The following is a 26214-nucleotide window of genomic DNA, read 5'->3' on the forward strand; positions in this document are numbered from 1 at the left end:
GCAGAAGTGAAATTAAGCTGAAGCGTAGGAAAACATGAATAGAAACTATATGCAGAGGTTTTACGCGACTGTCAATGTCGCGTGGCATAAGACTGCGACAGTGCCCGCCATGTGTAGTAGCCGAGAGGGAAATTTGCTGACAGCTAAGATTATGGTGGCAACCACGTGAAAGGAGCACTTCTAAGATTTGTAGATCGGTGACATCAAAGGATGTATTAAGGAGCAGTATGGACATAGTCGGTCAAGCTTTTTTTTTTTTTTTTGTGTCTTTATTAAGGAGACTTTCAGCCCGAGGATGGCTCGTCTCCGAAGTCGGTCAAGCTGTGGAACTACCAATAAGCTGAAAAACAATAAAATTACTGGGAAGGTCGAGATCTAGGTCGAACTTCTCAAACAGGATTGTACTTGGATTGTACGCAAAAATGACGTAGGACTACGTAGGTGTATGTATTGAATTTGGTGTCATCGGTTTTTGCACAAGTCTCTGGAAGATAGGTTTTACCAGCAGCTATGCTATGTGCTTTGACAAAATAAAACTTTCCATGTCAATTCTCTTTGTGTTAAATGGTGGTCCTGAAAAAACAAGTACAATGGATGCACTATGGCCAGGTAGTTGAGAATGTTTCCCACCCGATAACATTCTATACCGGACCGAGAATCGAACTCGCCATCTCAGGGTTGACAATCCTATGGCCTTGCTCGCAAGGCAACTGGATACCCAAGTAGTCACTGGAGTCATTTCATATGTTAGGCGTAAAAGAAAGAGGAAAACTTTTAAATGTTGAGCGTAAAAAGATTTGCATTTCTTTAAGTAGACAAATCTTGATATGCAACTTATTATCTTTACTATAATTGGAATAAGGGTCGTCCAATTTTTGTCGGTGTCATTGTCGTCCAATGTTGAGGCCTTAAAACATTCCTTTTTAAAAATGAAGGCAGATATTTCCCACTTTCAATTATTCCAGGTCCCCTCAAGTATTCAAGGACCCCTATTCTACCCCTTCAAAACAAAGCATTTCTGGCGTTTTATTAAATGTTAGCCTTGTGAGCTAAGGCGTGGCTGATCCGTAGATTTATTTTCGATCCGACTTGGAATATTTTCGGGTGGGAAACATTCTTGGATCTTTGGGCATAGTGACATATGGAAAAGCTTTCAATTAATAACTAAGGAATTGCTAATAGAATACTAAGTTGAAAACCAACCAACCAAACCAACAAAAAGTGGCCCGTTTGAAAGTCAAAGATGTTCAGCAAGAACAACTAAAATGTCTGATGATGCAAAAAATGTTGCACAAGCCTTGGTTGACGATATCTTTACGAAAGCCAGGGTAGAGAATGCAGTGAGATCTTTTGAGCCTCATTAATCTGCCGGACCGGACGGAATAATTCCAGCAATGCTTCAAAACGTAGAATCAGTGCTGATTCCGCCGTTAATTGAGATTTTCAAGGCAAGTCTAAGACTCAATTATATTCCATCTTCATGGAGGAAAGTAAAAGTTATCTTCATACCAAAAGTAGGAAAGAGAGATAAGACGCATCCTAAATCATTCAGACCCATTAGTCTTTCATCAGTTCTGTTGAAAACTATGGAAAAGGTGTTGAGTGATTATATCAACTCAAATTACATGATTAAACATCCACTGTCTAAGTTCCAGTTTGCTTACCAGTCTGTCAACAATTACGGCACTTCATACAGTGGTATCTAAAGTGGAAAAAGCGCTTTCGGTAAAAGAAATAGCATTTTGTTCTTTCTTGGACATTGAAGGAGCTCTCGAAAACGCTTCGTATTCGTCAATGGATCGTGCCATGAAGAAAAGAAACTTCGACACGAACATTATCAAATGGATTCACACCATGCTTGCAAAAAGAGAAATCTCTTCAGAGGTGGGAAGTTCGTCTCTTACAGTATGGGCAACGAAAGATTGCCCTCAAGGAGGGGTCCTCTCACCACTAATGTGGTCCTTATTTGTAGACGATCTTCTAGGAAGCTTAAAAGAAAAAGGTTTCGAGGTTGTAGGCTTTGCTGACGATATTGTCATCTTAGTGGGGGGGAAATTCGACAATATCATTTCTGAAAGAATGCAATGGGCTCTAAATTTTACCCAATCGTGGTGTATTCAGGAAGGCCTTAGCATTAATCCGTCAAAAATTGTAATTGTACCATTCACTAGAAAAAGGAAACTTGATCTAAAAGCTCCTAAGCTTGGAGGACTAGAAATTCAGCTTAGTGAACAGGTCAAATACCTGGGAGTCATTCTGGATTCTGAACTAAACTGGAATGCTCATATTGAGTGTGCGATCGGAAAGGCAACTAGTGCCTTCTGGATATGCTCTAAAACATTTGGAAGAAAATGGGGCTTAAGACCAAAAATGATAAAGTGGGTTTATACTTCCATTATTCGTCCAAAACTGACATATGCTGCTCTTGTTTGGTGGCCAAAAACAAAATAGGCTCCTGCACAGAAGAAGCTGACAAAACTGCAAAGGTTAGTGTCCATCTGGGTGGTGCGGATACAATCGATTTGGTTGTCAAACTGAAGCCAAATTTTTCTATTGTGCCGGAGCCAAACATTGAAGAATGTGGTTATGTTCGTTTCTGATCTAATATTGAGAAGTATTGTTACTATTTGGGGAAAAAATAAAAATAAACTTTGTTTGAGTTTTGTATTCTTTGTAACAAATATTTTCACATTATATTTCGAGTGGAAAATTAGTAGGAATGCATCTAAAAAGCACTCGTTGCGAAATTTCTTGAGATTCAGCAGCTGATTGGAGCATGAATGTATGTAAACAATCGTTAAGTCATGTAGAGTCTAGCGCATTTGTGCGCCCTCATGAAGCGTGGAAAGAGAAATTCGAAGAGCGGGAAATGTTTGACAGCCGAGTAACTGCAAAATAATTTTGTTTATGGGAGTGATTTCAAAATATCCCTCTACTCGCTTGAGCGCAGAAAAGCGGCTCTATCCGCAGCACCCAGGTGTCCATTGCTATAACGGGAGCGATGCGTAGCACTCCTTCAAAATCGTTAGATGCAATTCTAAATCTGCTACCAATGTATGAATTCGTGCAGTTAGAAGCGGAAAAGAATATGCAAAAACTTAAACGATTGAAGTTTTTCAAGTCAGGCGATTTGAGTATCTCACAAAATTTTCAATATGGGCCAGTGATGAATATGAGTGCACCCAACCGGCGGATGGTAGATTTTCTAACAATTCTGTATAAGAATCTACCAAAACCTGTATAAGAACTGGGCATATGCGAAATTGTTAGATTCTTATACAAGTATTGTATAAGAAACTAACAATATTGTAAGCTTTTCTAACAATATTTGTTTGAGAGCTTACATTTTTTGTATAAGAATCTAACAATTTCGCATATGCCCAGTTCTTATACAGGTTTTGTTAGATTCTTATACAGAATTGTTAGAATATCTAACAATCGCTGGTTGGGTGTGGAGACTGGATGAAACCTGTGGAGAACTATGACATTCCTTATAACATACGTGAGCCATCACGTATGGACTGAGAAGTCGGAGGTCCCACTGTTCGGGACGGTTCCATAAAATTCTACACAGATGGCTCAAGAATAGGAACAACATTTTTTTTTAATTACAGATCTGTCACTGATAGTTGATCGTCGTCGTTGCTCCGGCGTTGCGCTTAGAATTCAAGTGTTTTGTCACATCATAAAATAATTATTTGTATTTCCTATTCGTCACATAAACTAGTAATACCATCTAACAACAGTGGTTTCGTGAATCGTGGGTGATAAAGTTTTAAATTAGTACAGTTTAACTTCTCCTAAATTGAATTGGAAAGCTATTCTCGCGTTTTGAATGGATGCAGAAGTAGAAAGAATATGTCGCAAATGCTCTCTGTGTGTTCGAGAGAATGACAACTTCTTCATTGCCTGTAGAGGTGGCTGTGCGGGAATATTTCACTGCAACTGTGTTGGTCTACGGGATCTACAGTGGAACATCATCAAGTCACTTTCGAAAAATGTCGCCTGGATGTGTGATTGCTGCATGGATACTTTTCAACAACGCTCCAAGAACGAAAGCACTTTCAATGGGAAGCATACGAGATCGGTTGAGGATGAAGTGGAAGAACTGAAGAGTACTGTTGCCGAAATTGTAAAAACTATTAAAACGAACTCTGCACCACTACCTACGAGACCATCGATCAGCCGTGTTTTGCCACACTCTACACCAGAATCTCATTGTCTGTTCGATGGAACCGCTTGTGATGATTATTTTCACGAGGATAACAGTCTATGTGAAGAGAATAACGACTTCTCATTGCTGTTAACCAACATCGACAGTAGAGCAACTGAACTTGATGTCCAGCGTATGGTCGCACGAGCGATTAATTTCTATGAGACCGAAAATATAGATGCGACAAAGTTAGTTTCGAATTGGAAAAAGCATAAAAAGCCAGATTTTGTCTCATTTAAAGTAGTCTTAGCGTCTAAATTTAAATCTTGTGCAATGAATCCTTCCACATGGCCTAAAAATGTGAAATTCAGGGAATTTATTACTAGATCAAATGACACGTGGAAGCCTATCGTATAATAGTATTAAATATTTCTCATTCGGAGATTAAGGGCAGTAGAGTTTGTTATGATAGAGGTTGTAAACGAATGTAGTCTATTTGTTTAAGATTGATTGCTGTTTAATATGATAGTTACTATTAATTAAGATATTCAATAAGACTTCTAAAAAGTCAGTTGGATTAATACACACAAAATAAAATAAAATAAAAATGTAATCATTATGTGCTTTCAATAAAAACGGGAGAAGGAATCTTCGGCCCTGGGATATCAATCTCAGTGGCACAATGGGAAACTATCCAACGGTGTTCCAAGCGGAGATTTTTGCTATAATGAAATGTGCTAATATCTGTGTAGAGAGGAAATATAGATATGCAAATATTTGTATCTTCACAGATAGTCAAGCGGCACTCAAAGCATTGAGTAGCTTTAAATGTACATCAAAACTTGTCTTGGACTGCATTCTTTCATTGCGAAAAGTGTGCCAAGAGAACTCCGTAAGTCTGTACTGGGTTCCAGGACACTGTGGCATTGAAGGTAATAAAAAGGTAGACGAGCTTGCAAAACGAGGTTCGAACACACAGTTTATTGGCCCAGAACCTTTCTGCGGACCTCGGAACATCTGCTTTGCAGTTGTGATGCATTGCAGCATTGCACAAGGGTAGATCTACATTTCTAATTAGTGGCTTTATGCAACCAGGAGATATTTGGACTGCAAATCCTGGAAAGGTAGTGCGTTTTATTAACTCAATTATACCGGACTGGGAAAAGACACGTCTTAGGTTGTTTACTTGACAAATGATGATCAACCTACAAGATGCAAATACATAGTGGTTCTACGCCTCAACAAAAAAAAGTTGAAAAGCAGGTCAAGTTCCAGTTGGAATGTAGAGCCATAGAAGAAAAGGGACGAAGAAGAAAAAGAAGAACAATCAATCGATTCGGTATAAATAAATGTAGTGATTACTTCTGATTTCGTGTAGTCTGCTCAGTCTGCTCAATCAGATTCAAAAGGATGCGTCTGCGAAAATAGAGGTTGAATGAAAGATAAAAATAAGTAGAACATCAATCAACTTCGGAAATTATGATTGAAACGCTACTCACAATCCAGCCGGATATGAAACCAGACCAAGCATTATATGATGTTTAAGTCGTTACACGAGGCCCCCAGTGGGTATTTTCCCGTTTATCATGAAAAGTCCTTCTTACAAAAGTCCTTCTTCTTTAAGACGCCTTTAATGCACCGATTACGATTGTGTTTTACTCCGAAACATACAACTTAGCATTGAATTTACTTCTGGTATTACGAAGTCGTTCGATTTTGGAACATGAGACCCACTTCTTCGGAATTGAAACAACAACATCGGTTATCCCCATATCACACGATTACGTCATTTGATCAAGATCTCACGACTTCCAACTAGCTAATTAGCTTGTCTTGTTGATGAAGAAATCTAGTTGACGACAGCGGATATATTTTGCAACGAAGAAGCGTTTATCGTGAAAACGAAGACTGATCATGTGTCTGATTCATGTGTCGGATCATGACCGAGTGTGGAAAATGAATGGACTTGACTGTCATGAAAGCCAGCAAACTAATTAATTGCCCTAATGATAGTATAATGATACACTCAATCTCCACGTATAGCATCCCATAAATCATAATTGTATAAATGCGAGAACAGAAAATAAGTAGAATTTACTCACCAATCCGTGGCAAGCGGACAGGGCCACTCGGGACTGCTCATGACCTCGGATGTGTCCTTGGTAGTGACAGCTGTTGACGTGCTTCTTGGGACGTGATCGGGTGCGTAGATCTCGTCGGTGGCGCTCCACTACCATTAATGGCGCTACGAATGATCCCGTCGAAGGCCTGTCGCGAGAAATGGTAATGGCGATGGGGAGAAGGGAGGAGAAAGAACAGAAAATAGTAAGAAAATCAGTTCGAGATCAATGATGCGATTATGCCGGTCACTACCGCGCGCTGTGTGCCCGCTGTTGAACGAGAAGGAAATTACTCACGGACGGACGGACGCCACGCTGCGTCTCACCAATTTGGAGCGAGCGGAACGAAATGCAGAAGATCAGCAGAGTATCGAAAAGCATTGTGGGTTTGTTCGTTTTCGAAAATAATTTGAGATGTATTTTTTAATACGTGAAGTTTTCTTAAAAATATTTTCAAAAATGCATTGTTTTCAATATAGTACAATTTACTTTTCACATAAACAAGATAATTAGTACACAATTTTTAATATTTTACCTATGGCAAATAGATTATAAAAAAATTAAAAACATATAGGCATTGTTGTTTAACACTTCGATAATAGTAAAAATAGGTAAATTAGCACCCCACCGCTAAATTGATCCTGTGGTGGCGCGTGGTGTGTTTTTTCGTCTAGAAAGGTGCTGCCACACTCATTCTACTGGCCTCACGTCTTACAATCAGGCAGTGTTGTCCTACACTCTGTGAAAAATTATTCTGTGCAAACAATTCTGCTCTTTGATTTTACTCCATCTAAAGGATTTTATAATCTTAACTAAGTAAGTGTAACTAATAGATATTTGATATTTGAATTTTCTAAATGCCATGTCAAACTGTCAAAAATATGCTAACCAGAGTCACAGGAGTGCGCGCACTGAAAATACACCCCAGATAGAGTAAAATCAAAAATCTTCTAGCAGTTCTCATATTGAAATATTTTATGTTCACCAATCCGAGGAAAATAGCTGGATTCATTCCGTACGATTCTCCCTCTCATGAGTAATGTACATACATAGGTGGACTGGTCCCAGATCGCCAGAAGGCACAGTCAGTCAGCTTCCAGACCAACAGTTGGATTTAATTTTCATTTCATTGTCTTTTTATGGAAAATTAAATTCCACTCATATATGGCAACGTCTGTCTGGTGCCGGTGGTGAGATGTGAGCAAATGATTGCAAATGCCGACGCCGCCGCCGCCGCACACTGTGGAAGAATCACATGTTGGCCATTATTGGAAATGACCAATAACGATAACTTGCCAAAACTAAACATCATAGAATGCTTCGTGTACTGGTTGGAATTTAAGACAATATTTTCAGAGATGACGGACAGTCAATTTTGACTAAATAATCTATCTATCTATATAAATAAAAATGAATGTCTGTCTGTCTGAATCTTATAGACTCGGAACCTACTGAATTGATCGACGTGAAAATTTGTATGCTGGGGTTTTTGGGGCCGGAGAAGGTTCTTAACATGGTTCGAGATCACTCCCCGTTCTAGAAGAAGGGGCTCCCATACAAATGAAACACAACTTTTTGCATAACTCGAGAACTGATCAGAGAACAAATCAATTTTAGACGAAACGTAGTTCATCGGGTCTGCTAGTTTATTTGTGGACGCAGTAGCGCCCGTGGCAAGTGTTTAGATTCTTTTCTGTATTAAAAAAATCAAAATTTTCAACGTCTGTTGTCTGTGATATTTTTCATCAAATGCTGTGTCTGGTTGTCTAAGGTTGTCACTGGTTTTGTTTTCTACATCTGATAGTAAAAAAGAATTGAAGTGTCAAATATTTTATTTTTTGTGAGAATTTCCCGGCGTGTTGCGTCTGGTTGGCTAGTCACCGGACAGACAAACAGGGCTATTATATTTATGATGATGATTTATTTGTCATGAAAGATATTGGTATTTTTATTCTTTTATAGTCTGTTGATATTACGAGCTTTATCACTTGATAGGGTAAGACGGTATAACGCGACCTGGCCAAAACGCCCCCCTTTGATTTCTAGAAAACTATAAACTAACTAAGGGTCAAATTCAGTTGGTACCTATAAATATTTGTAAAACCATCATCCTATGTGAATATGGGAATATTTTTGTATTACTTAATGAAAATATTTACAAAATACAAAAAGTCACAGTTTTGATGTACCGTCAACTGGGGGGAGGATGGTCATTGAGGTGAAGATGATCATTTGATGTGTCAGTCAAAAGTGCCAATTTTTTTTATGAAACGGTAGTTGACAATAATCTCCGTTCAAGTAATGTTACCGCTAGGTAGAAATCCGAGTTTTTCGATTATAATCATGAAAATGTATTTTGTGGATGAAACACAGAGATAGTCATAAATGACGCAATTTTCATTTCAAATATTGACTTCGTAGACTTCTTTACGTAGTAAATTCAACATACAAATAACCTAGCGTATTTTGACTACTAGGTCATAATAATTTTAGTAGAGCTGTCTTGATCAACTTCACCTCAAACCAGATTACTCAAAAAAATGTGTGATAATTTAATTTATTTTAATAAATGCGAATGCATTTCAGAAAACTAAAGTTGTTGATTATTGCAACGTATAGCAGTACAGTACATAACGGGGCCCTCCTTAGCCGTGCGGTAAAATGCGCGGCTACAAAGCAAGACCATGCTTGAGGGTGGCTGGGTTCGATTCCCGGTGCCGGTCTAGACAATTTTCGGATTGGAAATTGTCTCGACTTCCCTGGGCATAAAAGTATCATCGTACTAGCCTCATGATATACAAATGCAAAAATGGTAACTTGGCTTAGAAACCTCGCAGTTAATAACTGTGGAAGTGCTTAATGAACACTAAGCTGTGAGGCGGCTCTGTCCCAGTGTGGGGATGTAATGCCAATAAGAAGAAGAAGAAGAAGATAGCAGTACATGTTTTGAAAATATTTGTTTCGATTTAAAATGTAAACACACATTGTTATTGCATGTTTTGTCTTAAAAATGATCACCTTCCCCTCAGTTGACGATAACTTTTAATGTTTGTTTGCTGAACATTCTGAAGCGACTCTGGCATACTGTCCGCAAAACTTGCACTGGAACACTCAGTTGGGCAACAAAATTACTTTTCTCAGTGGTTAATATGATATAAAATTGCTTCCATCTTCGAAAATGTAACGATTTTCGAAAACATGTTTCACTGGCCAAAACGCCCATCGTTGGCAGGACGATATGCCCTTACCAACTGGACACAAGCGCAGCGAGCCTGCAGCAGTTGCTTCCAAATTGTATGGAAAATATTGAAATGTAATTCATACCTGCTTGGATGGACCTACATATGTTGGTTTTTTAATGTCAAGCGCATAAGGATTTGTAGCCTTTTTATTATGGGATTGATAAAATACTAATGAAGGGCTATTAAATGATTTTGGTTGAGGTGGGGCGTATTGCCCAGGCACTTTTTAAATTTCATTTTTGCACGACTTTTCAAAAAAGCTTTATTGTTATCTGTAATATTTTTATGTGACTACTCACGGGCAATGCATTTGTGACTTCCTGCACTACCAAATATTACACAGTTTGCATAAATAGCGTTGACAAGTAAAAAGTTATCAAGGAGTTGCCTTAGGGGGGGCATATTATACCGTCTTACCCTACACAGAAAAAAATAATGAAAAATAAACAGCGCGTAAAACGTAACATGCAGAAATTTACGCTATAGAGATGAGTGACGTTTAACGCTCGCACACTGATGTGCAATTCGGCATGTGTAAATACATGTTTGTTTTCCTTCTGCTCATAACCTCAAAATAGATCGAGGCATCACGATGGTTGCGAAGGAGTCAAAAAATATATGGAAATATACTCATTTTTACCCAAACTTTGCTGAGTAGCACCATCTAGGAGTGTTTGTTTTCCTTTTATCGCCACTCACACATTCGGACGTGAGAATCTCAATTCTACGCTGAAATGGTCCTCTCCCTAACAAGATTGCTTACAAGTTGTATGCAATATTGACGATTCACGTCAAAAATTGTATACATTTGGGCTATATTCCGTGTGGAATTACGCTAATAATTGCGTTCCATTTATGTGCATGATTTTTAGCGTAAATGTCAGTGGATTTTTCTATCTGTGTATAGAATTCTTTATCAGTTTGTTATTTTTTTTTTTTTTTATTTACCAGCAGACCCGACGAACCTCGTTTCGCATTGAATTGATTTACTCTCTGATAAGCTCTCGAGTTATGCAGAAATTTATGATTCATTTGTATGGGAGCCCCCCTTTCCAAAAGGGGAAGAGTTTTTGAACCGTCTTAAGAACCTTTCCTGGCCCCAAAAACCTCTGTATTCAAATTTTCACGCCGATCGGTTCAGTAGTTTCCGAATCAGTAAGGGTCATACAGACAGAAATTCATTTTCATGTATATAGAAGAAGAAGAAGAAGAAGAAGCCAAAAATTGACTGAGGTTTGGGGTCTCTAGTGACTCCTGGTGAAAGAATTTTTGAAAAGGCGCGGCTTTGAAATCCAAGACGCAAGTTTGTATGGATAATTAGGGATTTTCAAGTCAAGAGGAATATCAAACATTACTGCTTGATAAATAATTACCTAGCTTACGGGTGTTATCAACCCGGCACTGCGATCATGTTTCTTCAGAATTTTTGTCGTTTTTCAAACGATTTTGATTCTGTTTTTTTTTTTAGAATTAGGCTTTAAACAATCTTAGAAATGTGAACAGGCATGCTACAGTAAGTATTACTACAGATGTTATAGGCTCTCCAAATTATTCTGGAGTTTAGATCGTTTGGTGCAAGAGTATTATTTACAATTCAGTGTTTTCCCTACGCAAATGTTCCAGGCACTCCAAATTGTTTTGGGGTTCATATCGTTGATAGTCAACTACATCTGCTTAAAGGATGTTCTAGATCAGATGTTCCCACCATGCATACTATTAAGGGTCGTACATTTTAAACTGTTGAAGCGGGCTTACTTGTCATCAGATGAGTTAGTACTATCCCAATTAATTCCATCACATCATTGTAACTTTACAGATCTGTATATCGACCTCAACAGAGAGGCCGTCTTCAATGCCCCGTACATGCTTCTACTTCGCTCATTAGTGACCCCAAACTTTTATTAATTTTTTATTGCATCTTGGCGCACAATCTAGTGAAGTAATTAATTTGAAATGTTCAAAATCGATCAACATCTTCCACCCAGAACCAGAACTACATAAAAACTTTGGTTTTGGATTGAAAAGCCGCGTTGGTACATAGCTTTGCAATCCAAAATCATAGTTTGTTAGATGTCCTGGAGATGTTTAGTCCAGAAGGAATTAGTCAGTTCCCATTCCCCGAAATCCCATTTTGGTTCCACTAGATGGATGCTTCGGAATACGGTTTGCCGGTCGACTTCCAAGTTGCCGAGACGGGTCGCAGCGGCCTGTCTTCCTCACTCTCCCGATCCTTACTAGAACTTGTCGTCGTGCTTGGGGAATTACGTGGACTTTTCGGCCGGGGTTTTCGGGTAGTAGATCGGCTGCTTGCCGGTCGGGTCACATGGAACAGGTTACCGTTCGGGTCGTAGCAGAAGGGAGGAACCTGTCTTCCTCACTCTTCCTAGCCAGAACTGCTCGTCGTGAGAGGTATATCGTAGAACTTTGGTTGATTATTTCTGCTGCGGTGTCAGTGACGATCTACTGATTATCAGCCTTGGTGTCTCATGAAAAATGGCGCCCTTTATGTACACATGGAAGATCCATCATGTAGAAGGAAGATCCTTTATGTATTTTTACAAATTGTGTGCAATAAGTCCAAATTAAATTATAATATTTTACAAAACTGCTCTAGGACAGATATTCGAATGCTCTCCACTTTGTGACAGCTTTTGCGAGGTAACAAGTTTTGAAAAATCTCATTTTTCTCTTTACTGGACCACGCTTCAAGATGCAACCAAAAATTAACTGAAGTTCGTGGTTTCTTATGGAAAAAAATTGGAGCGCGGGTTTGAGAACCAAAACGAAAGTTTGTTTGGAGTCCTGGAGATGTTTGTTCCGGAAGGAATTCGTCAGTTTTGAAAAATCTCTCTCTTCTTCAACCACCTCGATTTCGTCACTACCAATACAAACTCGTGGAGGGTGGCTTACATTGTCCTCTGTTGAGTCTCTTCCTATCATGTGCTTCGCCTTCGACGTGTTGATGACTAGTCCAATCCGTTTAGCTTCGATTTTCAGTCATCCATCTTCTCAAAGTTTCGTGTCATAATATCTTCGTGAAAATCGTACCACTCGTGTCAATCCCTGCCCTTCGTATTACTCCCTCTAAAGCGATGTTGAATAGAAGACACGAAAGATCATCACCTTGCCGTAACCCTTTGCGCGTTTCGAAGGGACTTGAGACTGCCCCTGAAATTCGAACTACGTACTTCACCCGTTACATCGTCGTATCACTTCATCCGGAAATCCGTTTTCGTGTATTAGCTGCCATAGCTGGTCCCGATCGATTGTATCATATGTGGCTTCAAGATAAATAGATATAGTTGCTATACAATTCAGCCCTTTTTGTAGATGGGACACATGATTCCTTCCATCCACTCCTGCGGCAGAACCTCATCGTCCCAAACCTTGGTAATTATCCAGTGCAGCGCTCTGGCTAGTGCCTTACCACCGTGTTTAAACAGCTCTCCTGGTAGTTGGCCAACCGCAGGGGCTTTGTTGTTTTTCAGTCGGCACATCTTCTCCTGGATTTTCTGCAGATTCGGAGCCGGAAGTCGTATGTCCTGCGCGCGTGTTCGCAGGTTTATTACCGACCATACCGCAACCGTTGTCTGCCACATCGCCATTCAGGTGCTCTTCGTAGTGCTGCCGCCACCTTTGGACCACCTCACGCTCGTTCGTAACAAGGTTCCCGTTTATGTTACACGGGCTCGATCTTTCTTCTGACGCTTTTTCCTTCGAAAAATCGATTTTGTCTGTTCCACGCCCGTTTGTATCGTGCCTCGTTCGCCCTCGTGCGCTGTTGCAGCAATCTCGCCCATGCTGCATACCTCTCCTCATCTAACTGCTCACATTCGCCGTCATAACAGTCGTTTCTCTGAGGGGGCACCGTGCCTAGTGCAGCGGCTGCGGTGCTTCCAATGGCGGATCGAATATCTCTCCAGCCATCTTCAAGAGATGCTGCGCCTGGCTGCTCTCCCGTTGGGAGTGCCACTTCCAGCTGCAGTGCGTGGTCTAGGGCTGGTCTATCGCCCTGTAGCCGCCCAATGTTTAGCCGCGGAGGAGGACTCCGACGCGTGTTGTACACCGTCGAGAGTTTAGAGCGCAGACATATTGCAACAAGGTAGTGGTCGGATTCAATATTCGCACTGCGGCTAGTGCGTGCGTTTGTGATGTCGGAGAAGAATTTACCGTCGATTAGAATGTGGTCGATTTGGTTTTCCGTTTCTTGATTAGTATTGCCTCATGTGCATAGAAAATGTAGTAACTTTTACTACTAGGGTGTAAGACGTCATAATGTATACCCCCCCCCCCCCTCATCCTAAGGCAATACTACAATTACTTTTTAACGCAATTTGTGCAAACTGTGTGATATTTGATAGTCCAAAAAGTCGTAAATGCATTGCCTGTGAGTTGTCATATATTACAGAGAACATGTAACATTTTTTTTAAGTCCTGAAAAAATAGTTTTACATAAGCTGAAACAACTTGATTTTTACACTGCCAACGCATAGCATCTCTAGGCAGCGTTTTCGGAATAGGGTGAGCTCGATGGGGCTCCTCTTGAGGACTGTTTGAGTACAGTAAAACAGCCTTCAACGACGCAGCAACGTCAGGTATGTGGGACGAAGAGTGCAGATAGATTCTGGAGGAGAAGAATACATCCCGCAAAGGCTTCATGCCGCGAGTCGAGATGTGCAGGGAAAAAGATGGGAGCATGTTGACGGACGAATGTGTGGTCATAGTAAGGTGTAAACAGCACTTCGAGGAATACTTGAATGACGCTGAGAGCATAGGCAGTCAAGATAGCGGTGAACACGACTACGTCAGATCAGCGGACAATGGAAACCCACCAGCCCCCACCTTGAAGGAGGTTAAGGATGCCATCCAACAGCTCAAGAACAATAAAGCAGATGGTGACGATAGTTTCGGAGCTGAAGGCCTCGAAAAAGCGAAAAGGCCGCTCTACAACGGACCAGATCTTTACTGTACGACAAATCTTAAAAAAATGCCGTGAAAATTGAGTCCCAACGCATCATCTGTTCATCGATTTTACAGCATACGACAGTATGCAATTGTAAGATTATTATACAAAAATGTAAGCTCACAAACAAATATTGTAAGAAAAATTTATATTGTAAGAAAAGTAAGTAAATTGTAAGCTCTCATACAATAATTGTATAGCCCAGTTCTTTCTTATAGAGGTTTCAGTATATTCTTATAAAGAATTGTTAGAAAATATAGCATGCACCAGTTGGGTGTTGGAATTGAGTCACTGAAACTATCATTTGATTGTTGAAACTGCTTAAACAAAAAGTAGCATATCTTAGTCATTTTGTTTCGTGGAATTATTTAAATGCGAGTTTGTTTCAATTCACCACCAAGTGGAATTAAGTGTAACAAGCTCTTTTACTGGAGTTGTGTAAAAATGGTTACTAAATCTTACAAACTAAAACCTAACCTAACTGTATAGAAACCTTTCAAATAGCAAATTCATACGTGAGAGAAGTTTTGACCGACACAGAAACGAGTTGTGCAGCAGTGTGCGCCGCCTGTCGGGTGCCACAAGCGCCGAACGTGAGCTGGGCTAATGGGCGGTGGCTCCCCGGCCTGCTGGGGCGTGCGCGATCGGAGCACCGAAGGGAGCGAAAGCGAACGTGGAAAATAACCCGTTTTCAAGAATCAAGATCGCGCGGTTTGTGCCTGCCAACCGATCACCGCGCGGCAGACGACGACGACGACGACGGTGTGGCGCTTACATGGTGATGAGCTTTATTGTTGATGGGGCGACGTGAGAGCCAGATGACCGATGGGTTCACCGTTGCTGTTGCCCTTACAACAGACACGTTGCTCCTATGTAGGTAGGAAGGACGGCTTTGCTGGTCCATGGCGCCTAGCGGGACGTGAGGATTTCCTATCGTGAGCAGTTTCATTACGTATGATAGAAAGGTTTACAATGTCGAGTATACATCGGATAGTCTGCACTCTGTGTTCTTTGATAATTTTTCAATAATAGTCCTAAGGCCCTCCTTGATTTAGGGTGGAAGAAGATGGAAAAAGGAAGGATTGTTAATTTTAAGAAAGCGATCTTGATTTTCCTAACGGCAAATGTTCTTTTCGGGTAATAATAATGATTCTCGACTCTGTGCCATTTTAGTTGCCGGACTAGATACAACTTCAAACATATTATTCTTCTTATTGGCAAAGTCATACTATAGACAGATTTTAATTTTAATTATAATTTGTTTGATATTATCATCTCTTTCAGTCTAAGTATGACACTGTCGGCTACTCTTTATTTCAGGTCAAAATGAATTAAAATTCATTTTGAATCCTTTTTAAGTGGAATGTTTTCATTTGCTTTAACCTGTAGTAGAGTACAAGCCACATGCATGCATATTTAAAAAGTTACAGACAGGTAATAGAACTAAATGGAATAATACTAAATTGCAAATGGTCGGTTGGCGTGCCAGCAATATAGAAAATCTGTCCCAAAACCGGAGAACGTCAATTCCGAGGGATAGATTCCATCCAAACACTCCTATCAAGTATCACATCTATTCTATGACTATTCCGGCTGTCCGGTTGCGGGCCTACCACACCGCGGTGGTAGAGCAGAATGCGAAGTTGGCTTCATAGTGATCAGGAACTAGATGAAGCGAGTTATCTAGTGGAAGCTGATAAGATACCACAGATAAGTCGTTGTTAAGAAGGATGGGAAAATTAGGCTTTTTTTGAGAATGATGGGCAAGGCTTTCGACTTGTGATAATATCGTTTCCATGAAGAGAAAAGAAATATTGCTGCTGCCAATATGGTTTTCTATGGTTTACGTAGGCAGCTTAGGTCTCACAATATGCAAGCGGAAATAAAATCTGCTCCATATAAAAACCTCTAATTTTACCAGTAGCATTGCGAGCAAAGGCGTAGGATTGCTAATCCGGAGATGGCGAGTTCGATTCTCGGTCCAGTCTAGGATGTTTTCGGGTTGGAAACATTCTCGACTCCCTGGGCAGAGTGTATTCGTTGTACTTGCCACACAATATACATACTCATGCAATGGCGAGCATAGAAAAGCCTTCAACTAATAACTGAGGAAATGTTAATAGAATATGTACCTAAGTTGATAAGTAGGTGAAGTTCCAGTTGGAATGTAGACTGTAGAGCCATTGATGAAGAAGAAGAAGGTCCTTTACGGACAAGAAGCGTAGACGTTACAATTGGTAGACTGGAACGCCTTCGGGGTTTTCGAGCTAAAAGTGTTGTGATATACAGGAAACTTTGAAATGGTGTGTGGCTCAGAAGCACGAATCACGGGCTCTATCAATAGTACGAAGAAGAGAATATTGTACGACAGACTACAGGGGGCTGGCCATTAACTGTGAATCTAGTATGAAAGAATCGCGAAAACAATATCAGACAGAGAATCGGAGAGAAGGAACTTCGTGGAAGTGCGGTGGAATCGGACTAAACTTTCGGGGAACCTGATATTTGTTTTGCAAAGATCTATTTTATACTTACTCTAGTTCCAAGTGCAACGTCTGATCCTCAACATCGATATGATAGTGTACTTTTTCATCGCCTTCACCAGCAACACTTCGCCGTATCCGACGATGAGGTTCTTTCGCGTCGCTTCCATCAAATTGTTGTGATTGATAATCATCATTCCGATGATTATGATGATGATGGTGATGATGTGTTAACTGGTGCGAGATTAGCTCTCCTCGAATGTTAACCTTCCGCGGAACCACAAGCAGTGCATTCGCCAGATGATGTGTGAATAAACCTGAAATGGCGTGGACGAGAGGACACGTCAAAGAGAAAAGAACAGCTTATTATTTACGGTCTGCCACCGCATGATGTTTTCATTACAGTCAGTGTCAAGATTAAGCGTACGCCGTCAGTTTCATATTGATGGTAGCTTCGATTTGTAGTCTCGTAGTGGTGAACTAGCCACGAGTTAATAATTTATTTGCCATAATACGAGTTTGTACGTTTCCATTTAATTCTACTACTAAAGACGACCTGACTGTTGAGGTTGAGATACGTATCTGTAAAGCTCCAAATGAGGGAACTTTATGGCAAATGATAATAATATTTTTTCTATTAATTATTATTTAAATTTTTAGATAGATTCCCCGAAATTTTTTTTCGAATTCATGTCATGATTTTCGAAAATAATATATTTATTTTATCAAATTGGTGATGCACGCTTACATTTAACACTGACTGTAGCAAAAGATGGAATGATGTTTGGTGCGATGTTTGGAACACTATAAATCTGTGCATCTGTGCTATTGTTTCATTTATATTTTTATACACTAAGCCCCGAGTAAAAAGGATTACCTTGTAGTCGATTGTACTACCATGATGACATTTTTTCAATGGATTTATTTTAGAAATTTTGTTCCGTATTTACAACACTTTGCACTTTGATTCCGTCGAGTTTTGTTCGCAAAACAAACGTAAGCTTATCTAAGAATAACTCAGTATTTGTCAGTATTAGAATTAGAATGCTACAATCCCCGCTGGCTGCCTTCCCAGGCGGTTTGTCAACTGTCGCTGTAAATTAGCACCGATTCAACTAGAGGCGCCTACAGTTTGCGGTTCTTATATTGACTGTGTTTTCTAGCGTAGATCAAAGGGTAAAATAAGAAGACTGGTGGTTTAGCCTGTCAATAAAATATATTAGTTAGCATACTCAAATGCACATAAATTGCATTGGATGGTCCCCCTGTGAGAGGCTTCAATCAATCATGTACGATTAGTTGTATTGTTGCGGCTCTCTCTCTTGGCTTCTCGCAACCGTCCGATCGTTAAATGGAACTCAACGGCATCCAACGGAACGTCGAAGCGACGCGACGATACTCTCTATGCTAGCTGAACGCGTTGAAGCCTCAATGGTTCGTGAATCATGCTCGAAGTTGTGATGCCTGTCATTTGACGAACTAACATCGCTTAATCCGTTTCTCACGAACGGAATATCGCATCGGTGTCATGCCGATTGACAACTCTATCATATTGGTTTTACGGTTTTTCATTCGTTCAACGAGCAAACAGAAGATTGAAGTATATTGGTACAACACTGAATGATGAGTGCAAATAAATAATAGAAAGAGTTTTGAAATCGAATTAATAGAAATAAGGAGGCAAGATCAAGTTAAAACTATTAATTTTGTATAAAGGTGGGGTAATATGCACCCCCGGGACAAAACGACCTTTTAGCATTTTCAGCGATGTTCCAGCGATGTTTATTTTCAACTATGTTTAGTACTGGATTAATAGTTCGAGATCCGAACTATATGCGCTGTAGTAAATACTCTGAAAAAAACTGCTGAAAATATACTCAAAAAATGCCAAAGGGCCGTTTTGCCCCGGGGGTGCATATTACCCCAGTTTCCCTTACAAAGAGAGAAGTCAACCGCCAGCTGAGAGTTACGTTTTTAGCTGGTAGTGTAGCCTGGGCACTGTTGTCCTTCTGACTTCAGCTAGAATTAGGAGGTGCGACCTGGGGGCCTGCCAAGAATGTGGTGGGGTTTGACAGTTGGATCTGTTGAACTTCTATAAAACAAAGGCCTGCAAGTATCCACAAGCAGACCATATGGAAGCGACCGTATGCCGCTTTAGGCGCACTAGCCTAGTCCTAGTGTTGGGTGGAGCTTAAAACGAATTTGACCTGACTGATCGAGCGTCTGACGTCAGTTCACCAAAGAGGTGCGGTTCCAACAGCTGAGTATAAAATGCGATTCTCCGGAAGCTCTATCTAAGATGGCATCCTGGTAAACGGGGTATACCCTGTTACGCATAAGTACGTTAAGCATAAGAACGTTAGGTATAATGAACATCAGGCCTAACGGACGATAGGCATAATGTACATTAGGCATTATGGACGTTAGGCATAAAATGACCCAAAGGATAGCCTACGACATAAAGAAGGCAGAATTATGTGGGCTTCGTGGTCATGCGGTTAGCGACATCAATCGTCTCGACGCATGGGTTATGGAGTGTGGGTTCGATTCCCACCCCGGTAAGGAGGAAACTTTTCGTAATAGTAAAATTCTCCACCGGTCCACTGGGTGTTGTATGTCCTGTTCGTTGTCTAGGGGTTAAGTTGTTCAGTCTGTACGACCTCTGGTCGAAGACGGTGTTCCTGTCTTTATTTTATTTATTCATTATGCCAAACGTACTTATGCCTTACGTCCATTTGCCTAACGTCGCGAACTCTAGGTCAACAACCTAATGCTCCAGAAACATAACAAACCGTCCTAGAAACCAACGAAGAAAGATCGAGAACTGATATAACGGTGACAATTTTTGGCATGGAACAAGGTACACGAATTGGAACATGGAATGTTTAAACGTTAACTCAACAAGGTAAGCTGGCACAACTCGCACGAAGCTCGGAAGTCAGGGACCGAGTGAGGTCCGTTGGCCAAACTTTGAACAACACAAACTACCGTCCGGACAGGTATATTAATATTCCGGTATTCGAAGGAACAACGCTCCCCGGAACTGAGGAGTTGGCTTCCTGCTTAGCGCCCAGTAACAGGCGGTGCTCATGGGAACCATTTAATGAGAGAATAATCATTGCCAGATTCAGAACGCGGGTAAGTAATCCAATGTCATACGCTGACCGATTTTGCCGAGTTACTATGGACTGAATGTCCATAGTAACTAGTTACTATGGACTGAATGTCGTCGGGGATAAAGATCCGAAAGGTGTCACCAAGATCTACATGGGCGACTTCAATGCGAAGATCGGCTCCGACAACACGGACTGTATGCGTTCCATGGGACGTCATGGTCTTGAAGAATTGAGTGAAAATGGTGAGCTTTTTGCAAAATTCTGTGGTAGTAGCGACATGGTGTTAGGACACCCAAGTTGTGACATTCTTTGCATTAAGCGTTTTGTATCAAATCTCGCATGCAAACCGCTCAGAGAATGTTATATTTGTTACCACAGCGCATTGCATTAAATCGGTTTATTTGGTTTCGATCAATACATCTAAACGGCTCTCGTTGGTTCTTCCAGCAACAAATATAAGCATCGTGTACAGCAGTATCCAAGGCAGTATCACAATCACACAATCTTCCCAACTTCGTTTAACTTAATGACGGACAAGGACGCAGATAAGCTTATTGCCAATTCCACTAATATCTCCCTTCGGCCTCAGCTGAATGCAATCTGTGCATGAAATTCATGCAAGATTGTCATGAAATCATGCATTCTCTGGTTGGGTGGAGGATCGCTATTTCCCCTTCGACCAGTGCACGAAGTCACGTCGACTATATCTGCAACAGCCGAAAATGGAGGCGGAGCCTTTTTAACGTCTGCAATTAACGCAGCGCTGACGCCAGATCATGCACTTCTGATTGGCGAAATCCAATTAAGCATTGCTTGGATTCAGCGGCGGTAGGAGAGATTCGGACGGCGATTCAATACACACTGACTATGTAAAACAGGGGTTCTCAACCTGGGGTACATGTACCCCTGGGGGTACCTTCGCTGGTCCTAGGGGGTACCTCGGACAAAAATGCGTAATGGCGGACGTATAACAATTACAATCGAAACTTAGTAATAAAGTTTTACTAATTATGTATTTTTAATTTCAAAACTTTGTGTTTTACATAATATGCATTATTTATTTTTATTTTTCAGACTAAGGCCGGAGTGGTCTGTGTACTGCATAAAAGTGTTCTCCATTCAGTTCAGTCCATGACTGCATGTCATCAACAACGAAGTCCGCGGAGGTTCCGCAAATCGTCTGTCACCTGATCGATCCATATTGCTCGCTGCGCACCTTGGCTTCTTGTTCCCGTAGGATCGTTGTCAAGAACCATTTTCACCAGATTACTTCCCGTCATTCTGGCTAAGTGCTCGGTCTACCGCAGTCTTCTGATATTCGTGGCGTGAATGATGGAGGATTCTCCCAACAACTGATACAACTCGTGGTTCATTCGCCTTCTCCACCATCTGCACCCCAGCTAATGAGCGTTTTGTAGATAGTCAGTTTGGTAGGGTGGCGAAGTCTATTCGATCGAGGCGCTTTGCTACCTTTCAAGATGTTCAGAAGCCTTCTTGGAAGCATCCTTTCAAAATGCTTGAAAATCTCCTTTCAAGAGGCCAAGAGGCTCGGAAGCCTCGCTTTGAGATACCCGGAATCCTCTTTTCAATAGGAAAGGAAAACTTTTAAGAAGGTCGGAAGCAATTTTTCTTTCAAATAGCTCGGAATACTCCTTTCAAAAAGCTCGAAAGGTTCTTTTCGAAAGGCTTGGATTTCTACCTTCATGATGCCGGAAGCCTTGTTTTATAATGCCTGGAAGTCTACTTTCAAGACGCTCGGAAGTCGCCTTTTAAAAGAGTCGGAAGACTTCTTTCAAAAAGCTGGGATGGCTCCTTTCAAGAGGCTCGGGAAGCTACTTTCAAGAGGCTCGGAAGCCTCCTTTCGAGAGTTTGAGAGGCCTGGAAGCCTCGCTTTGAGAGACCCGGAATCCTCAAAAGGCTCAAAAGCCTCTTTTTAAGAATGTCGGAAGCCTTCTTTCAAAAAGCTCAGAAGACTCCTTTCAAGAAAATCAGAAAGTTCTTTTCAAAAGGCTTCGAAAACTCCTTTTACTCTTAATGGAATACTCTGCTCGGAAGCCTCTTAACAATAGGCTCACAAGCTTCTGTCCAGTAGGCTGAGAAGTCTCCTTTCAAGAGGCCTGAAAGCCGTCTTCCAAGAAGCCCGGAAGTCTGCTTTCAAGAGGCTGAGAAGCTTCTTTTCAACAGGCAGGGAACCCGACAAGGAAGGCAAAATAAGATTATAACATGATTGTAACAACATCAGTTATTTATAACAACCGTTGATATAATCGAGTTATGATAAATCATTATCACATTTTTTCTTAACAAAATTATAACAAAATTAGTTATGTTGCATTGTTTTGTTAGAAAATTTAGTTATTTTAATAACATCCTGATCCAATTAATTGCATATTATTCGGCAACTCGGCCGTACGAAAACAATTTTTTTGTTAAATATCTTGGCTGTGCATATGCACAGCATATGTTTCGAAATAAACAAATTGATATGAAATTTGCGAAAAAGAATCCACGTGTCTTGGAGGGACTCGAACCCTCAACTTCCTACTCTCTAGATAGGCATGAAAACCCCTACACAACAAGACCACTTAAAGGTCACGTTTGCGGAAAAGCCATCAGAATCCGAGTACCAACCTCCACCACGGTTAGCTCTCTTTTTTGCAAATTGAATATCTTTCGGATGCTTGATTTGTCCAATCTCCACCGGGAGAGCACTACGAAGAACACCTGAATAGCGATGTGGCAGACGAAGATGGCGGTATGGTGATGGACCTGGGTGATGGTCTTTCGTGTTTGCTATTCAACATCGCTTTGGAAGGGGTAATACGAAGAGCAGGTATTAACACGAGTGGTACAATTTTCAATAAGTCCGTCCAGCTATTTGGTTTCGCCGACGACATAGATATTATGGCACGTAACTTTGAGAAGATGGAGGAAGCCTACATTAGACTGAAGAGGGAAGCTAAGCGGATCGGACTAGTCATCAACACGTCGAAGACGAAGTACATGATAGGAAGAGGTTCAAGAGAAGACAATGTGAGCCACCCACCGCGAGTTTGCATCGGTGGTGACGAAATCGAGGTGGTAGAAGAATTTGTGTACTTGGGCTCACTGGTGACTGCCGAAAATGACACCAGCAGAGAAATTCGGAGACGCATAGTGGCTGGAAATCGTACGTACTTTGGACTCCGCAAGACGCTCCGATCGATCGAATAGAGTTCGCCGCCGTACCAAACTGATAATCTACAAAACGCTAATTAGACCGGTAGTCCTCTACGGACACGAGACCGCGCAACGCGCACTTGGAGTTTTCGAAAGGAAAGTGCTGCGTACCATCTATGGTGGGGTGCAGATGGCGGACGGTACGTGGAGGAAGCGAATGAACCACGAATTGCATCAGCTGTTGGGAGAACCATCCATCGTTCACACCGCAAAAATCGGACGACTGCGATAGGCCGGGCACGTAGCCAGAATGCCGGATAGTAACCCGGTGAAAATGGTTCTCGACAACGATCCGACGGGCACAAGAAGGCGAGGTGCGCAGCGGGCAAGGTGGATCGATCAGGTGGAAGATGACTTGCGGACCCTCCGTAGACTGCGTGGTTGGCGACGTGTAGCCATGGACCGAGCCGAATGGAGAAGACTCTTTTATACCGCACAGGCCACTTCGGCCTTAGTCTGATTAAATAAATAAATAATATGCTCTCCCGGTGCAGAATCCTGCTTGCTCCCATCAGAGAGTCGTGTCTACCTTCTTCTGTATCCGATTTAAGATAATTTTGCTCAGAACTTCGAGAAGAATGCACAGTAACATGATGTCCCACCAGTTGTCACACAGTCAGATTCAGACCTTCTTTAAGACGCCCTTTATCCAGATAGCCGATAAAGTCGCGGTGATGCAACATTTACGCAGATAGCATGGGGTCAAATTAGAGCATCTCTGCTGTTACATCGACCACGGGAGCCATATTGGATTTTATGCATCGGAGTTATAGGAGGTAGGTTCATGCCGACACAGTTGCTTGCTCCACTTACTTTTGGTCCTCGGGAGAACATGCATCCAGATTTTTTTTACCTTTTGCAGGTAAGAAAACCTAAATAATAAAGACGTACTAAACCGCCATTCTATTACAATTTTGGATTTTGGAACTTATGATCATCTTTTAAATAAGAGAATAAACTTTTGTCTGTTCAAACCTTGTAACCAGACCGAAATCTGTTTCCAAGACGTGCGGCTACAAAGCAAGACCATGCTGAAGGTGGCTGGGTTCGATTCCCGGTGCCGGTCTAGGCAATTTTCGGATTGGATTGGAAATAGTCTCGACTTCCTTGGGCATAAAAGAATCATCGTGTTAGTCTCATCATATACGAATGCAAAAATGGTAACCTGGCTTAGAAACCTCGCAGTTAATAACTGTGGAAGTGCCAAATGAACATCAAGCTGCGAGGCGGCTCTGTCCCAGTGTGGGGATGTAATTTGCTAATTGGGGCGTTTTGACAAGCGTCAATGTTGTTTACTTTTTGCATTGATCAAAGGAAAATTTTACGCGCCAGGAAATATCGATCCCGCCAAACACGAAAACAAAATGTCAACGCGTTTTTGACACCACATTCTGACGGTTAGCTGCTTTTTAAATGGGTTTCGCCCCGATTAGCGAACCACCACTAAAAAGCGCCCCAACTAGAAAAAAACCAATTAGCGAACGTTCACTGTACTTACAAAGCGTAAAGATCCAAAACAAAGAAAAAAGGGACAGAAATCGAAAATTATCACAAGTTTGCCTTTATAGGATAAGCTGGAGTCCATTAAGACTTGGGAGACTAATCACTGAAGTGAAATAACGAAATTTTATTAGGTATTGTTCTAAGCCTAAACATTATCCATCTAAAACGGGTCCGCGACGTTAGGCATAAGTACGTTAGACATAATGGACGTTTGGCAAAATTCTGCCTTCTTTATGTCATGGGCTGTTCTTTGGGTATTTTTATGCCTAACGTCGGTTATGCCTAACGTCCGTTATGCCTAACGTCCATTATGCCTAACGTACTTATGCCTGACGTCCTTATGCCTAACGTAATTATGCCTAACGGGGTATACCCATCTAAAACATAATTTCAGCTAAAAGATTATTTCATTTGATCAAAAGAAACATCCATACATACACAGTTAAAAAATCTGAAAATTACACGCTATGGAAATATTTGAACCCATATTTTTATGTTCTAACACCTTTAATTGTACATCCAACTTTTTGTTGTATACAATATTGAATGCAAGCTCCATAGAAATGGCAACCTTTGATTTTAAAATGTGATGGAAAAATGAGTCGAATAGAATGGAGCCTTTTTGTTACATCATATATGCTGTAACATTTTTATACTGTGTAACGCATCGCTTAGCTAGATGGGGTTTGCAAGTTGTAAGACGATCCATATTTTTTTTAGAGGATTTATACAAAAAATGTAAGATAGGGGGAGGGGTTATGAAATGGCCAAATTTTGCGTTACGTAACTGGTAGACTGTCTGTAAGGAGAATTCCTTTGATTACGCTTTGCGATACCGAGTATATCTTTAGTTCGGATTAGGATAACGGATAAAAAAAAATATTTTTTCGTTTGTAAGTTCTTATTCCTAGGACCCACTCCCCCTTTCAGAGCTACGTAATCTTCAAATATTCCATAATATACTTTTAATAAACATCAAATAAAAGTTATTAATATCTTATTTGTCAATATAAACTTAAAACACATGATTGGAAAAGTGCGGGTAAGAGTGCGTTTTTTAAGTATCTTGCAATAAAGGTTCTGCTAGAACGAATTTAGCATCCTGCGGAATGGTAGTCTGAAGCACTTTCTTCCCCCGCAAGAATATCCACAAGGCCACATGGAAATCACCTAATCAAGTAACGGAAAACCAAATCGACCACGTTCTAACGGTAAATTCTTCTCCGACATCACAAACGTCCGCACTTACCGCAGTGCGAATATTTAATCCGACCACTACCTCGTTGCGGTATGTTTGCGCTCAAAACTCTCGATGTCCGCCGCGGTTAAACATTGGGCGGCTACAAGACGGTAGACTAGCTCAAGACTACGCGCAGCAGCACTCCCAACGGAAGAGCAGCTAGGCGCAGCATCTC

At 41.0% G+C, this 26214-nt stretch overlaps 1 protein-coding gene across 1 annotated transcript in view; it reads right to left on the reverse strand.

Annotated features, from left to right (window-relative positions):
* LOC134227642 (A disintegrin and metalloproteinase with thrombospondin motifs 7) overlaps window positions 1-26214 on the reverse strand; it is a 128773-nt gene that overhangs the window by 98142 nt on the left and 4417 nt on the right. The window contains exons 2-3 of the mRNA XM_062709276.1: window positions 17014-17278; window positions 6256-6421 (exon numbers count right to left, since the gene is read on the reverse strand). Of these exons, the coding sequence (XP_062565260.1) occupies window positions 6256-6421; window positions 17014-17278 (431 nt within the window). The remainder of the gene's footprint in view (window positions 1-6255; window positions 6422-17013; window positions 17279-26214) is intronic.

Source organism: Armigeres subalbatus, chromosome 3 (assembly GCF_024139115.2).
Source record: "Armigeres subalbatus isolate Guangzhou_Male chromosome 3, GZ_Asu_2, whole genome shotgun sequence".
Taxonomy (NCBI): domain Eukaryota; kingdom Metazoa; phylum Arthropoda; class Insecta; order Diptera; family Culicidae; genus Armigeres; species Armigeres subalbatus.